Source organism: Artibeus jamaicensis, unplaced genomic scaffold (genome assembly GCF_021234435.1).
Source record: "Artibeus jamaicensis isolate MK-2021 breed Jamaican fruit bat unplaced genomic scaffold, CSHL_Jam_final contig_241, whole genome shotgun sequence".
NCBI lineage: Eukaryota > Metazoa > Chordata > Mammalia > Chiroptera > Phyllostomidae > Artibeus > Artibeus jamaicensis.
In genome coordinates, this window is record NW_026521509.1 from 8,576,536 (window position 1) to 8,593,572 (window position 17,037).

The 17,037-nt window shown below is 35.4% G+C and overlaps 1 protein-coding gene across 6 annotated transcripts in view; it reads left to right on the forward strand.

Moving 5' to 3' along the window:
- Nucleotides 1–17,037, forward strand: part of ATRX (ATRX chromatin remodeler) — a 200,037-nt gene that overhangs the window by 153,706 nt on the left and 29,294 nt on the right. For all 6 annotated transcript variants that reach the window (XM_037132200.2, XM_037132203.2, XM_037132202.2 and 3 more), the window contains 2 exons: nt 11,080–11,257; nt 12,520–12,714. In XM_037132200.2, coding sequence (XP_036988095.2) covers nt 11,080–11,257; nt 12,520–12,714 — 373 coding nt within the window. The remainder of the gene's footprint in view (nt 1–11,079; nt 11,258–12,519; nt 12,715–17,037) is intronic.

The following is a 17,037-nucleotide window of genomic DNA, read 5'->3' on the forward strand; positions in this document are numbered from 1 at the left end:
CTTTATTCTAACTTTCCCAAATTGTTTTAGCTAGTCTAATTGTAATTTTTGCCTTTATATATAAATTTTGGAATACTTTTACCTATATCTTTTTTTTAAGGGGAGGAAGCATTTTTTATTTATTTATTTTTAGAGAGAGGGGAAGGGAAGGAGAAAATGGGAGAGAAACATCAATGTGTGGTTGCCTCTCATGTGTCCCCTACTGAGGACCTGGCCTGCAACCCAGGCATGTGCCCTGGCTGGGAATCAAACCGGCAACCCTTTAGCTTTACAGGCTCGTGCTCAATCCACTAAGCTACACCAGCCAGGGCCTCTTACCTGTATCTTTAGAGATCTTGCAAGGATCTCAACAGCAGTGCAATAAACCTGTTACCAATTAGGGAAGAATTGATATCTTCACTATAATGAGTCTTCCCTGAACATAGTATCTCTCTAAGTAGATCTTTGATTTCTTTGGTCAATGTCATGTAATTTTTTAGTCCTGTATATATTTTGTTAGATTTATACCTAGATATTTCATTTTTTAAGTATTTATAAATGATATGCTATTTTTTAGTCCTCTCCTGAGGATATATTTATTGATTTGAGAGAAACTTTGTTCCTTTAATCCCTTCGTCTCCCTCAATTATAACTCTACATATTTAATATCTAACATAACCTAATATATTTATTAGATTTGATTTATTAATCATTTATAATATATTAGGTATTATTTATAAATCATGTAATGTGTTTATCTACGTAAATATATTAACACATCAGACAGTGTAATAATTTTTAACTATCAAATATAATTTTGAAAATATAAAGAAAAATATTTTATCCACTTATATATTTTATTCTTTTCATTGTTGTTTCTTCCTTTTTAATGTTTCAGCATTCCTTTGATCATCTTCTTTTTTTTTTAGAACATTTTTAGTCATTTTTTCAGGGCAGATCTACTGGCAGCAAAGTCTCTTTGAGTATCTTCATCTGAGAATTCCCTGATGACTGCTTTGTTTTGAAGGATGTTTTAGCTGGGTATAGAATTTTGGTGTAACAGCTCTTATTCTAGCACATGAAACATATTGTACTACTTTCTTCCAGCCTCCATGACTTCTTATGAAAAACCTGCTGTTTTTATGAGTTTAGCTTTTTTAGATTCCACATATAAGTGATTTATCTGAGCATAATATAGTCAAGTTCATATGGCAGAATTTCCCTCTTTCTCAGCTTTATATTTTTTATATATATATATGTGTGTGTATGTATACACACACACACACACACACACATATATATATATAGTGTGTACACACCATATCTTTTCTTTCCATTCATATATTGATGGGCACTTGGGTTATTTCCCTGTTACGACCATCGTGAATGAAATTGCAGTAGACATGGGAGTGCCTACATCCCATTGACATCCATTTTTTATTTTTCTCGTGTATAAACTGAGAAATGGAATTGCTGGATTACACAGTAGGTCTAATTTTAATTTTTTGAGAAATCTCTATATTGTTTTCCATAGTGTGTGAACCAATTAGTGAATATAGATAACTAATTATTTAATTATCATAAACATGCTCAGAGACTAGAACTTAATTATTCTAACCACTAAAAAATAATGATTATGGAATGTGATTAAGGTGCTAATTGTTGTTATACTGGCAATCCTATAACACATAAATGTGTCAAATTGATACGTGGTACACCTCAGTTTTACACAATGTTATATATATTTCAAATATATTCTAACTTTTTCTATTCTTTTTCCCTCAAAATTCTAATATTCTAATTTTTTTTCTCAAAAAATTAAGAATAGAGTTACTATGTGAACTAGAAACACCTCTTCTTTGTTATCTACCCCCCAAAATTTGAAGACATTCATTTGGGAAGATATATGGACCCCTATGTTCATTGCAGCATTCATTATTGATAGTGGCCAAGACTTGTGAACAGTTGGTGTATCCTTCATTAATTGATTGGTTAAAGAATATGTATGTGTACACAGTAGGAATCATATAATCGTATCAATAGATGAAAAAGTATTTGAAAAATTCCAACTTCCGCCAAGATGGAGGCGTAGGTGGAAAAACTGTGCCTTCTCGCACAACCAAGTTTAAAAACAACAAAGTTTTAGCAACAAACACACAGTCAAACCACAGAAAATTGAACTATACGGAAGTCCGACAACTACGAACCCTTCAGCCTGACTGGTAAGAGGGGCAGAGCCAGCAGCAGAGTGGGGTCGGGCAGGAAAGATCCACTAGACCAACCCGGGTGCGCGACCCAGGTGTGCAGTCAGCTGTAGGCGGATCCCAGGTGTGGAGTAGCAGCAGGTGGACCCACTGAGGGCTGACCAGGGTCACACATTCACACGCAGATAGACCTTCGAAGGAGCGAGCAGTGAGATGCACCGTGCAGGCCCCAGCAGCGGGAAGTAGAAGAGGGGACCACTATTGCCCCTCTCTGACCCCGCCCCCACATACGTCACAACCCAGCGACCTGGGTGGCCCCGCCCTGGTGAACGCCTAAGGCTCTGCTCCTCATATGTAACAGGTGCAAAAAGAGCAAAACATTATGGCTCAAGAAGAACTCAAAGCCCCAGAGCCAATAACTTTAAGTGACGAAGAAATAGCCAAACTTTCAGATGCACGGTTCAAAACACTGATGTTCAGGATGCTCACAGAACTGGTTGATTTTAGTAACAAATTAGAGGAACAAATGAAGGATAAACTAATTGAAGTGAAGGGAAATGCACAGGAAACCAATAGTAATGGAAAGGAAACTGGGACTCAAATCAAGGGAGTGGACCAGAACGAAGAAAAAACTGACCAAACAAAAATATGAAGAAACAAGAATTCAAAAAATTGAGAAGAGGCTTAGGAACTTCCAGGGCATCTTTAAACATTCCAACATCCTAATTATAGGGGTACCAGAAGGGGAAGAGGAACAGCCACAAGTGGAAAACTTATTTGAACAAATAACAAAGGAGAACTTCCCCAATCTGGCAAAGGAAATAGAGTTCCAGGAAATCCAGGAAGCTCAGAGAGTCCCAAAGAAGTTAGACCCAAGGAGGAACACACCAAGGCACATCATGATTACATTAGCCAAGATTAAAATGAAGGAGAGAATCCTGGAAGCAGCAAGAGCTAAGGGGACAGTCACCTACAAAGGAGTTCCCATCAGACTGTCAGCTGATTTCTCAAAAGAGACCTTGCAGGCAAGAAGGAGCTGGACAGAAGTATTCCAAGTCATGAAAGGCAAGAACCTACATCCAAGATTGATCTATCCAGCAAAACTTTCATTTAGAATGGAAGGGCAGATAAAGTGCTTCTCAGATAAGGTCAATTTCAAGGAGTTCATCATCACCAAGCCCTTATTATATGAAATGTTAAAGGGATTTATCTAAGAAAAAGAAGTTAAAAAAAAACATGAACAGTGAAAGGACAGCAAACTCACAGTTATTAACAACCACACCTAAAACAAAAGCAAACTGAAAGGACAGCTAGATCAGGAGCAGAACCATAGGAATGAAGATCACATGGAGGGTTAGCAACAGGGGAGTGGGAGGAGGAGAAGGGGGGAGAAGGTACAGAAAATAAGTAGCATAGATGGTAGGTAGAAAATAGGGGGAGGGCAAGAATAGTATGGGAAATATAGAATCTAAAGAACTTGAGACACGTGGACAGAGACTAAAGGGGGGATGGTGGGGGAGGGATTGTACAGGGTGGAGCGGAATGAAGGGAGGGAAATGGGACAACTGTAATGGCATAATCGATAAAATATATTTTTTAAAATAGAAAAATTTCATCACTTGTTTGTGATAAAAAAAACTCTCAGCAAAGCGGGGACATACTTCAACATAATGAAGTCCATATATGACATACCCACAGCTAACATCATTCTAAATGAGGAGAAGCTAAAAGCATTTTCTTTAAGGTCAGGAAAAGGATTGGTTTTTCTACTTTTAGTACTTTTACTTAGCGCAACGTATTGGAAGTGCTTGCCATCACAGCCAGACAAAAAGAAGAAATAAATGACATCCAAATTGGAAAGGAAAAAGTAAAACTCATTATTTGCAGATGACATGATACTGTACATAGAGAACCCTAAAGATCCCACCGATAAACGAATAGAACTGATGGATGAATTTAGTAAAAAGCAGGATACAAAAACTAATATTCAGATATCCATTGTATTTTTATACCACTAATGAACTACAAGAACAAAAAACTAAGAAATCAATACCAGTTACAATTGCAGCAAAAACTAAAATAAAATACTGAGGAATATATTTAACCAATAAGGTAAAAGAGCAGTATTTGGAAAATGGTAAGATGATAAAGAAATTGAAGAAGATACAAATAAATAGAATGTTGAAATGTCCATACTATCACCCTTACAGGTGTGGCTCAGTTGGTTGGGTATTAAGGTCACTTGTTCAATACCCGGCCAGGGCACCTGCCTGGGTGGTGGGTTCAGTTTCTGGTTGGGGAGCATAGAGCAGGCAGTTGATCAAGATTTTTTTCTCACATCAGTGTTTCTCTCCCTCTTTTTCTCCCTCCCTTCCCCTCTCTGTAAAAGTAAATAAATTCATTTTTAAAATGTTTATATTACCCAAAACTGTTTATAGTTTAAATGAAATTCCTATAAAAATAAACAATAGCATTTTTCACAGTAGAGCAAATACTTTTAACATTTACTTGCAGCCACAAAACACCCTGAATAGCCACAGCAATCTTGAGAAAGAACAAAGTTGAAGAAATCATACTACCTGATATCAAACTATACTATAAGGCTATAGTAATAAAAACAATATGGTACTGACATAAAAACCCATACAGATCAATGGAACAGAGTAGAGAGCCCCAAATTAAACCCATGCCTTTGTGGTCAATTAATATATGACAAGGGAGGTGAGAGCATACAATGGAGTAAAGACAGTCTCTTTGATAAATAGTGTTGGGAAAATTGAACAAACACATTAAAATATGAAACTAGACCACCTTCTTACACTATATACATGAATTAAACTCAAAATGGATTAAAGACTTAAATGTAAGACTCAAAACCATAAAACTCCTAGATGAAAACATAGTAAAATCTCTTAGTATTTTTTTTCTGTTATGTTTTCTCAAGTAAGGGAAACAGAAGAAAAACAAATGGGGCTACATCAAATTAAAAAGGGTTTTGCACAAGAAAGAAAACCATCAACAAAACAGAAACCTGCAGAATGGGAGGATATATTCAGAAATGATATACCCAGTGAGGTAAATATCCAAATTTTACCAAGAGCTCATTCAACTTGACACCTGAAAAACCAAGCAGGCCTATTAAAAAATGGGCAGAGGACCTGAATAGATATCTCTCCAGACAGGACATACAGATGGCCTGTAGCATATAAAAGATACGCAACATCACTAATCATCAGAGACGTGCCAGTTGAAACCACAATGAGATACCATCTCACACCTATCAGAATGGCTATCATCAGTAAATGAACAGGTGCTGCTGAGGATGTGGAGAAAGTGGAACCCTCATGGGTCTGCACTGTTGGTGGGAATGCAGACTGGTAGAAAGCAATGTAGTTCCTGAAAAAATTAAAAATAAAGGTACCGCCCTGGCTGGTGTAGCTCAGTGGATTGAGCGCGGGCCTGGGAACCAAGCAACCACGGTTAGATTCCCAGTCAGGGCACATGCCTGGGTTGCAGGCCAGTTCTCTCCCTCTCTCCTTCCTTTCCCCTCTAAAGATAAATAAATAAAATCTTTAAAAAAATAAATAAAGGTACCTTATGATCTAGCTATTCTGCTTTTGAGTATATATCTGAAGAAATGGAAAATACTAATCTGTGAACATATATGCATCACTAGGTTCATTGCAGTGTTGTTTACAATATCCAAAATACGGAAGCAGCCCAAGTGTTGACCATTAGACAAGTGGATAAAAAATATGTGGTACTAATACACAGTGGAATACTACTTGGCCATAAGAAAACAATGAAATTTTACTATTTGCTGCAAGATGGATAGCTCTAGGGGCTATTATGCTAAGAGAGAGACAATACCACATGATTTCACTTATATGTGGAGTCTGGTGAACAAAATGAACTAATAGGCAAAGTAGAGGGAGACTCATAGATTAAGCAGGTGGACAGCTGTCAGGGTGGAGGAATGAATGGATTGAACAAAAAAGACGAACTCATGGACGTGGACAACACTGGGTGATTGCATGGCGGGGGGTATGAAGGGAGATGGAGGAGGTTAAAGGAGGAAAGCTGGTGATAGACAGAGACTTGACTTGGGCTGGTGAATACAATACAGTATACAGATGATGTGTTGTAGAACTGTGAACCTGAAGCCTGTATTATTTTGTTAACCAGTATAAACCCAATAAATTCAATGAAAAATACATGTGATCTAAAAGAACAAAAGAAATAAACATATACAACAAACAGGCTCATAGATACAGAGAACCTTTCAATGGAGAAGCATTTGGAGAGCTGGGTGAAAAGGTGAAGGGATTAAGAAATACAAATTGGCGCTGGCTTGGTGGCTCAGTTGCTTGGAGCGTTGTCTCATACACCAAAAGGGTGTGAGTTTTATACCTGTGAGGGTGATACCTAGGTTGATGATTCCTAAAGGCCAATTGATCTCTCTCTCTCTCTCTCTCTCTCTCTCTCCCTCTCTCTCTCTCTCTCCCCCCTCCCTTTCTCCCTCTGCCTTCTTCTCTCCTCTCCCTTTCTCTCTTTTAAAATCAATAAATATATTCTTGAGTGAGGATTAAAAAAATACAAATTGGTAGTTAAAAAATAGTTACAAAAATGTAAAGTACAACATAAGGAATATGGCCAATAATCTTACAATAACTGGATGATGTCAAGTAGGTACTAGAATTATTGGGAGGGTCATTTTGTAATGACATAATTGTCTAACCACTATGCTGTACAGCTGAAACTAATGTGAAATAATGTTGAATGTCAAGTGTAATTGAAAGATAAAATAAAAAATGATAGTGAAACAATTGGTTATTCATAGGCTGAAAATTAACCTTTAACCCTAAGCCTCACCCTATTTTAAAATCAAATGAAAATGGATCATAAATGTAAATCATTATACTTGTTAAGAAAACAGAAGAAAATCCTCAGGAAGTAAGGTTGGGCAAAATGCTCTTAGTCATGATACCAAAGACATGTAATTCATGAAAGAATAAATCAATAATTGGACAATCAAAATTATAAATTTTTGTCTGTGAGAAACACTGTAAGAAGAGGGGAAAAAGTCACAAACTTGGAGAAAGTATTTGTAAACTGCATGTCTAACACAATGTAAAGAATTCTCTAAATGAAACAGAAAAAAAAAACATCATTGTTCAGTTTGAAAAGGCCAAGGACTTAAACTGATATTTAACTGAAGAGGATCTGTGTACGTCAAGTTGATAACCACATGAAAAGATGCTCCACATCATTAGGCAATGGGAAAATAAAAATTACTCACAAGGAGATACCATTTTATATCCATCTGAATATTTGAAATAAAAAATAGTGACAATACCAAATGTTGGCAAGGATACAGAGAAACTTGGTATGCCCTTCAGTGCTGGTGAGAATATAAAATGGTACAACCACTCATCCTGAAAAACAATTTGGTACTTTTTTTTTAAAGAAAACTAAGCAGTTAAATAATACTCACTGTGCAACCCTGCAGTCACACTCTTTAACATTTATGCCAGAGAATTGAAAACATGTTTTCACATAGAAACCTATTCATAGATCTTCGTAGCATCTTTATTTGTAATCACCAAAACTGGGAACAAGGCAGATAACCTTTAACATGTGAATGGATAAACAAATAATGGTATAGCCATATAATAGAATACTGTTCAACGATAGAAAGGAGTGAGCTGTTTATATTGATCCAGTCAACACCTGGCATGGCTCTAATGGGCTTTGTGCTAAGTGAAAGATGCCAGTGTTCAGAGGTTACATATGGTATGATTCCATTTATGTGCCCTTCTGGATGTGACCAAATTATAGTGATAGAGAACAGATTAGTGGTTGCCAGGTAATTAGGGTTAAGGGTAGGTTGCAAATACTAGGGGGTTAACATAAAGGCGTTGTGTGTGTGTGGTGATGAAAAATTCTTTACCATGCTGTGATCATGGTTACATGATTCTACATACATGATAACATTTCACAGAACTATACACCAAGCACACAAGTACATATAAAATGTGGTGAAATTTAAATGGGCTCTGTGCCTGAGTTCATAGTATTATACCAATGTCAGTTTCCTGGTTTTGACAATGTGCTACTGTTATGTAAGTTATCACCACTGGCAAAGCTGTATGGATGGTACATAGGAACTCTGTACTACTCTTGAAACATTCGTGTGACCCTTGAACTTTTTTCCAAGGTTATAATACAGAAAGGCAATACCATGAGTTGTCAGGGATCTGGAACAACTGGAACTCTCATGCACTGCTAGTGGAGATACAAATTGAAATAGCCACTTTGGAGAACTATTTTTTCAGCTTTAACAGTACCATACACATACTGTATGACCCAGCAATTCTACCTTTAGGTATATACCTAAGAAAACATGTCTTTACTAACAGACCTTTAAAGCAGCACTATTCAAATAACGGTTCATGTTTTCTTTTGTTTTTAGTGTATGTACCCTTTAATAGTGATGTTTATTATTTTTTTTTAATCTAAAAATATCTTGGTGAGTGTATCTCAGTATAGACTTATATATTCCAGCCTGAATAATATTAAAGGTTACCTTTAATATTTCAAACCATAAGACTCACCTAGGTTTTAGAGGAGGAAAACAGGAAAAAAAAATTTTGAGGCAAAAAATGTAAAATACTTAATAATATAAATAACATAGTATTTCACCAATGTAAATATAAACAGAACTCAACAGCAGCATTAAGAACCATTATTCCTCCGGAACTGGTGCGGGGGGGTCTTATAGTCCAAAAATACGGTACATAGTTGGAAAACAATTCTTAATAATAGTTCAGTCACTTATGTCTGTTTATCTTTTTCTTTTTGAGGACAGACTCAAACAATTTTGCTTCCTATGTGTATGCTTTTAAAACCTAAATATGTTGTTGGCCACATGTATACTTTATAAAAAACAGCTATTGCAAATTAGACTGCATTGCAATTGTTTATGTGTCTTTTGTCTTATAGTCAGTGGTCTTCTTTAGTGCAGTGACCAGGTATTTTTCATCTTTTATATTACTAATCTAACTTAGTATTTGGGATGCATAACAGTTTGATAAACATTCTTACTAAACCCATTCAAGTCTTCATTAGTGGATGGATACCAAAGAGTTGTGAAGTTCTTTACAAAGTTTCCTCTGTGTGTGTGTGTGTCTTTTTAACCTATGTAGTTTATACTGTTGTATATGTTTGTTCCTTTTGCTGGTATGGAATAGATGTAAATAAATGGAATTTGGGGGCAGCATTTACCCATAAATCCTTACAAATGCCCACCAATTAAAGAAAGCACAATTTGTTCTCTGTAATGAGTATGTTTTGTTAGAGAAGTATAAAGAAGAACATAATTATAGTGATCATAGTGACCAGGGATAACCACTATTAACATTGTATGTATGTATGTGTGTTTTTTAATATAGTTCCATTTATACTTTGTAAGATTCTATTGCCTGTTTTTTCATATAATATCATAGATTTTTAATTTTAATATAAATAGTTGAAGAACCAGAGTATAATTTAGTCCTCTGTGTTATACAGATTTTTGTTTTCAACCTTATGTTCTTATAAGGCTTTGTGTATAAAGGCATTTAGGGAGGTTGTGGAGAACTTGTTATATTCCAGGGTTTTTCTCACTCTAAGTTACCAACAGTGAACAAATTACATAGTCATTCAGTGGAATATTAGGCAGTTACAAGTATGATATCTACCAAGAAATTTGAGGAAATGCTCATAGTTCCTTGAGCAACCCTTTCCTACTCTTGTAGGTAACCAGTACCAACCCTTGGCAGTTCTGGTGTTCACTTACGTATACCTTTTCTTCCATCCAAGGTGGAAATTTATCCACATGTATACATACACCTTTCCTCATTTGTTTTCTCAATATATTTTCTCATAATATTTGCCTAAATCAGAGTATTTATGTTATTGTGACTGTGTAAATATTTACACTGAAGCCATTTGAAGTATTGTGATTACTTTTACTTTCTTGTATATCTGTTTGTTTTTGTTGAAGTAATAGTTTTTACTATTTGCTTAGTTTTCTGTGAACCTATCACTCATTCTTAAATTCTTCTACAGAAATATAAATTCTTTCAGTGGATTGAGCTCGGGTCTGTGAACCAAAAGATCACGGTTCAATTTCCCGTCAGGGCACATGCCTGGGTTGCAGGCCAGTTCCCAGCAGGGGCCAGTTCCCAGCAGGGATGCACCAGAAGCAACCATACATTGATATTTCTCTCCTTCTCTCCTTCCTTTCCCTTCTAAAGATAAATAAATAAAAATTTAAATAAAGGAATATAAATTCTTGTGTTCTGACACAGCAGGTAGTCAACCAATTTCATTTTGTTTTTCTCCCGTTGAACACATTCTACCCAGAGCTCTCTGTCTTCTTCATCCTATTTTACCTTGAATCTATCTAACTTCTTTCCTTACATGCATGACACTGTATTGTAATTGCATACCAGTCACCCCCACTACACTCAACTCAGCTCCTGGAGTACTGTGCTTCATTCTCATGGCCTTAGTGCCCATCATAGTATTGGACACAATACAGACTATTGAGGTACACACAAATTTCCTCGATTCACTCAGAAATATGTAAATACCTTGAATATATTCTAAACATGTGATTTCCATTTTTATCTTTATTTCTAATTCAAACTATTTCATTTTCCAGCAGTAAGATTACTGGGCATATATATCTTCAACCTGACTCTAGATATGTCTTGTTTTCTTCAGTAAGTGAGAAATGAATTCTCTAAACTCCTGATTGCTCAAGAAACTGCCTTAGAATTAAAAAGTCATAATGTAATTAAAATATATTTGAAACACTCATTTCTAAAAGCTTTTATATTTTCATTTTCAGAGGACGATTGTTTATCATTTCCACCAAAGCAGGATCTCTTGGCATTAACCTCGTAGCTGCTAATCGAGTGATTATATTTGATGCTTCTTGGAATCCATCATATGACATCCAGAGTATATTCAGAGTTTATCGCTTTGGACAAACTAAACCTGTGTATGTATATAGGTTCTTAGCTCAGGTACGCTTATAATTTATATTCCTATTCTTTTTTTCATATTGAAATGTTGGGGGAAACTGGTAATATTTGTAGAGTGCAGAACATAAATGCTTTAGGGAGGCAAACAGAGTTGAAAACATCCTTCCTATACATGAAGCAGAGTAGTCAGTTTGGGCCTGTCATGACTTTCTGTTTTGTGGTTCATCCGTATCTGTAATGCCAACATTCTCTGACCAAGGTGGATTTGATGCATAAACAGATTCAGCAATTTCTTGCTGGTTCAGGAAAGTTAAACATTTATAGTTCTTTAACTTAGAAAAGCCAATAAGTAAGTCTAATTTGCTTATAGACATAAAGGTCAAATGGTCGTTGTTTTCAGTGGCCCCCAGAGTCTCTGAATTTGAAGAATGTGGGTAAATAAGAAAATAAGTAAGAGAACTTTAACTTGTAATAACAAATAATATATAATACTGTCTAGGTAAGACTATTAAAGTGATTACCTTTAAATATGAACTCAGGTATTTAAAAAATATACAGATACTGAAATAGAAGAAAAAGAGTAAATCAAAGAGATGGATGTAGTTCAGGGCAATGCAGGTTTATAGAATCACATTGTACTTTTAACTGGTGCATCTGCTTTGGGAGTAGATGCTACCCTTTTCCCTGCTTCCAAATCTGGGTTTGTCAACCAGAGGCTCCTTTTTATTGGTAAATCTTTGCTCATTTGATCTTTAGTGCATGATGTAATTGGTAAACTGCACGGGAAAATTTGTCCTACTATTTAAATGAAGAACTCCTTTATATTCTAATTTAGAATGCTAAATATGAAATAGACGTGACATTTTAGCCATATTAATTTCCCTGAATTTATAGAAAGACTTGATGTAAAGGCAGTTTGTCGTGGCTGCCGGGAGCTTATTTTAGTCCATTGAAAAGTAATTAAGCTGCTCTTTTGCATTCTTACTCAACCCCCTAAAATCTTATTTTATGTACTCTTTTATTTCTGTTTACCTTGGTATCTGACTGCTCTTCTACTTCTGCCAAGTTTGGAAATATATAAAGCAGCACATGAATCATATTAGTAAGATAATAGAGGAAGATTTTTGTCAAGGCGAACTATACTGAACAAATGAAATCTCATAAATTAAGTAGCATGGCTAATAAAATTTACTTTATGAGAGATATTACTCTGAAGTTTTGCCATTTCATATTAACCAGTAACTATATTTCCAACTGATTAAGTTTTATATTTACAAACTTCATGTTTACTTCTCTTTACAAAGGGAACCATGGAAGATAAGATTTATGATCGGCAAGTAACTAAGCAGTCATTGTCCTTTAGAGTTGTTGATCAGCAGCAGGTTGAACGTCATTTTACCATGAACGAGCTTACTGAACTTTATACCTTTGAGCCAGACTTATTAGATGACCCTAATTCAGAAAAAAAGAAGAAAAGAGATACTCCCATGCTGCCAAAGGTAAACATCTTTAGATTATTAGCTCAAAAAAATCCGTATGGACCAAGGAAATTTTACTATTACTATAACAGTCATCTGACTAAGGCTGTATTTCTAAAATTTTCAAAGAGCATAAAACTGTTTAAATGAAGTGGTGCTTGGTTAGTTCTCCACAAAACAACACAAAAACATAGTGTAACCTGAAATATATATCTTATGCCAAACAAAATGCCTACAGAAAGGTTTCTGGGTAGAAACCTTAAATAAAATATGAGGGTGGGCAAAAGTAGGTTTATAGTTGGTATGGGAAAAAAACAATTTAATACATAATAGTAAAAGAATAAATTATACTTCCTGTACTCACAACTGTAAACCTACTTTTGCCCACCCTTGTAGTATGGTTCTTTCTTAATAACCTCCAGTAGAGGGCGTACATAATTTTAAAATTATGTGAAATTTAGCTGTCTCTTCTTTAACATTCTCTGCTGTTGTATAGCAGTTAAAAATCAGCAAATAAAAGTGTCTCTTATTTGATGTTTTTCACTGTTATAAAGCAAGTAAAACTTGGAAAGGGACCTTAAAGGTAATTTAGTCAAGTCCTCTCATTCTGTAAGTAGGGAATCTTAGGGTCAGAGACATTCAGTAACTTGCGTACAGTTTTTAGCTAATAAAGGACAGAGTCAGGACTAGTCTGTACATGTTTTCTGGTCATTGTCCTTGGATAAGAAAGCATTTTTGTAATATCAGTATAGAAATTTAATATGACAGTAGGTACCACTTTGACTCTTTGAACATAACAGAAAACCATATGTTCTCTGAGCTAAATAAGGAATTTATATATTTAAACCTATTCTAGTTCTCTAAAAAGCCATTTTGGGAAGATGCATTTCCTGTTGTCTTGGTTTCAAATTCAAGCACTTAATGTTCCACATATTTGCTAAGAGAATTGGGAAAGCAGCTCCCAGGTTATGGTGTCACTCTGTCAAAGTCACTTGAGTCATTTGTGAAAAAATTCAGGTATATTAAACTCTTCATATAGTCGGACATGTTTAATTAAAATAAAAGTTTGTAGGAATAATTGCTAGTGCTAAAGATAAATTGACTTCTCTAATTTTAATGTACATGTCAATTAAAGTAACATGAACATTAAGTGTTTAGAAGTTTTAAAAATCATTTATCTATGTAAGCAAATTGGTTTTTTTCCTTTTTCAATAATTTTGTTTAGTTATTTTTCAAGTACAGTTTTTTGTCTATTTCTCCCATCCCAGCCCCCCCCCCCCGCCCTGTGCTCCCTACCTCCCTCCTATTTCCACCCCCCTTAGTTCTCGTCCCTGTGTCCTTCCTATTTGTTCCTCCAGATCCCTCCCCTTTTTCCCCCTTAAATTCCCTTCCCTCTCCCCTCTGGTCACTGTCCCCTTGTTCTCTATTTCAGTGTCTTTGTTTTTATTCTGCTTGCTTATTTGTTTTGTTGTTTAGCTTCCTGTTAAAGGTGAGATCATATGGTATTTGTCTTTCAACCCCTGGCCTATTTCACTCAGCATAATGCTTTCCAGTTCCATCCATGTTGTTGCAAAGGGTAGTAGCTCCTTCTTTCTCTCTGCTGCATAGAATTCCATTGTGTATATGTACCACAATTTTTTGATCCATTCGTTTACTGACGGGCACCTGGGTTGCTTCCATCTCTTGGCTATTGTAAATTGTGCTGCTATGAACATTGTGGTGCATAGGTTCTTTGAAATTGATGTTTTAGGATTCTTAGGATATAATCCTAGCAGTGGAATTGCTGGGTCAAAAGGCAGGTCGATTTTTATTTTTCTGAGAAAATTCCATACTGTTTTCCATAATGGTTGTACCAGTCTGCAATCCCACCACCAGTGAACTAAGGACCCCTTTTCCCCACAACCTCTCCAACATTTGTTGTTTGTTGCTTTGTTTATGATAGCCATCCTGACCGGTATAAAGTGGTATCTCATTGTGGTTTTAATTTGCATCTCTCTGATAGCTAGCGATATTGAGCATCTCTTCATGTGTCTCTGGATATTCTGTACGTCCTCCTGGGAGAAGTGTCTGTTCAAGTCCTTTTCCCATTTTTTAATTGGGTTAGATGTCTTCTTAGAGTGGAGTTGTGTAAGTTCTTTGTATATTTTGGAGATCAAACCTTTGTCTGAGGTATCATTGGCAAATATGTTTTCCCATACAGTTGGTTATCTTTTAAATTTAATACTGTTTTCTTTAGCCATGCAGAAGCTTTTTATTTTGATGAGATCCCATTTGTTTATTCTTTCCTTTATATTCCTTGCTCTAGGGGACATATCGGTAAAAATGTTGCTGCATGAAATATCTGAGATTTTCTCCTTTAGGACTTTAATGGTATCACAGCTTATATTTAAGTCTTTTATCCACCTTGAATTTATTTTGGTGTATGGTGTAAGTCGGTGCTCAAGTTTCATTTTTTTGCACGTAGCTGTCCAGTTCTCCCAACACCATTTGTTGAAGAGGCTATCTTTACTCCATTTTATGTTACTGCCCCCTTTGTCGAATATTAATTGACTGTAGAGGGTTGGGTTGATTTCTGGGCTCTCTGTTCTGTTCCATTGGTCTATGTGCCTGTTTTTATGCCAGTACCAGGCTGTTTTGATTCCAGTGGCTTTGTAATACAGTTTGATATCAGGTATTGTGATCCCTCCTACTTTGTTCTTCTTTCTCAAAAGTGAAGCAAATTGTTTTTTATCACTGAACTTTTCTTTCATTTAAAGTTCACTATTAGAGCGTTTAGGAAAGAAGTTTTATGACAACCTCTGTCAAATCCCTTTAAATTTTTTAAAAATTTTATTTATTTAAATTTTTTTGGATTTAATACTCTCCCATTGCCATTTAGTCCCCTCCCCCCCAGCAGTCACCACACTATTGTCCATGTGGCTTAGGCACCTGGGGACTTAAATCTACCATTTTTATATTACATTTAAAATCCTTTTTAAAAAAGAATCATTTCCAATTGCCATGATATGAAATATTAAATTGATAATGATTTGGCTTTCTTTCTTAATTACACTATTACAGAATGTGAATAGTATTCTTGAGTAGTCTTCAGAAAATTTTCTGTAAGCAAACAATTTGTTTATATACCTTAAAAAAACACATAAGCGCAAATGGAATCATACCATACATATTATTATGCAACTTGCTCTTTTCACTTAGATTTTACTTGAACATCTTTCCATATTAATATGTATACTTCTACCTTATTTTAAAATACTGCATAGTGTTCATTTACCTTGTTTTGTTTAGCTCCAATGCCTTTTCTATCTGTTACTTAATTGTGTTTAGCAGAAACTATTCTTTTATGGACTTGCAGATATATTTATGCTTATAATTTTAAGTATAGTGAAATCCCTTTTCAGTTTGAAAATTATCTTATATCTAAATAGCATATTTTCTAAAATTTCACTTAGCATTAAGCTTTAACTTTTATGAGAAACAATCCATGATTAGTAATATTTCTGGTAGGAAACAAACATTATACTTTGAAAAGGAGTAATTGATTTGAAGTTATTTGTTTATATGGTTAATTTCTGATTGTTTGAAATCTGTTTGATAAGCACTTATTGGTTATTTGTCGATTTGAGGTGTTCTGTGAGGGTATGCTACCAAAAATAAGACATTGTCTGCGCTTTGAAGAAGATTTTAAAAGTTAGCAGGAAAGAAATGCTGTTTAATCATTATAGAATATTTGGAAAGAAACTACATGCTTTATAACGGCACTCTGAATCGTCATAGATATCATGCTTTTTTTATTTATAGACTTTACTGTGTTTTGATTTTGGTGCTGTTAGTCTTTGCTCAAGAACAAAAAGGAAAATGATTATGAAATACTGTATTAGCACAGTATTTCAGTTCTCCCACAGCTCTTCCCAAAAGGAAAACAATATTTATCTAAAGATTTCTTACTGGGTTTCTTATCCTTTCGTTCAGATTATCTTCCATACTCCAGCAGCAACTGCAAAACTGATAATGCTGTTTTCATTTCTGAGGTGAGGAAAGTAAGACTTGGAGAGGTTATGTAATTTACCTAAGTTTATACACTTAATTAGAGGTGAAACTGGCTTTCAAACCAAGTCTGCCTAAATAGAAACCATGTACTCTTAATCATTATATTTTATTGCCCCCTAAATGGAGATTAGAAACTTAATTTCAAGTGTAAGAAACAAGGCAGAGGACCTGGGATTCCGAGAACTGAGTGGCATTTAGAATACTTTCTTTTGTCCCAGTCAGGGCACCTTCATGGGGTGCAGGCAAGTTCCCAGCAAGGGCCAGGTCCCAGCAGGGGGGTGCACCAGAAGCAAC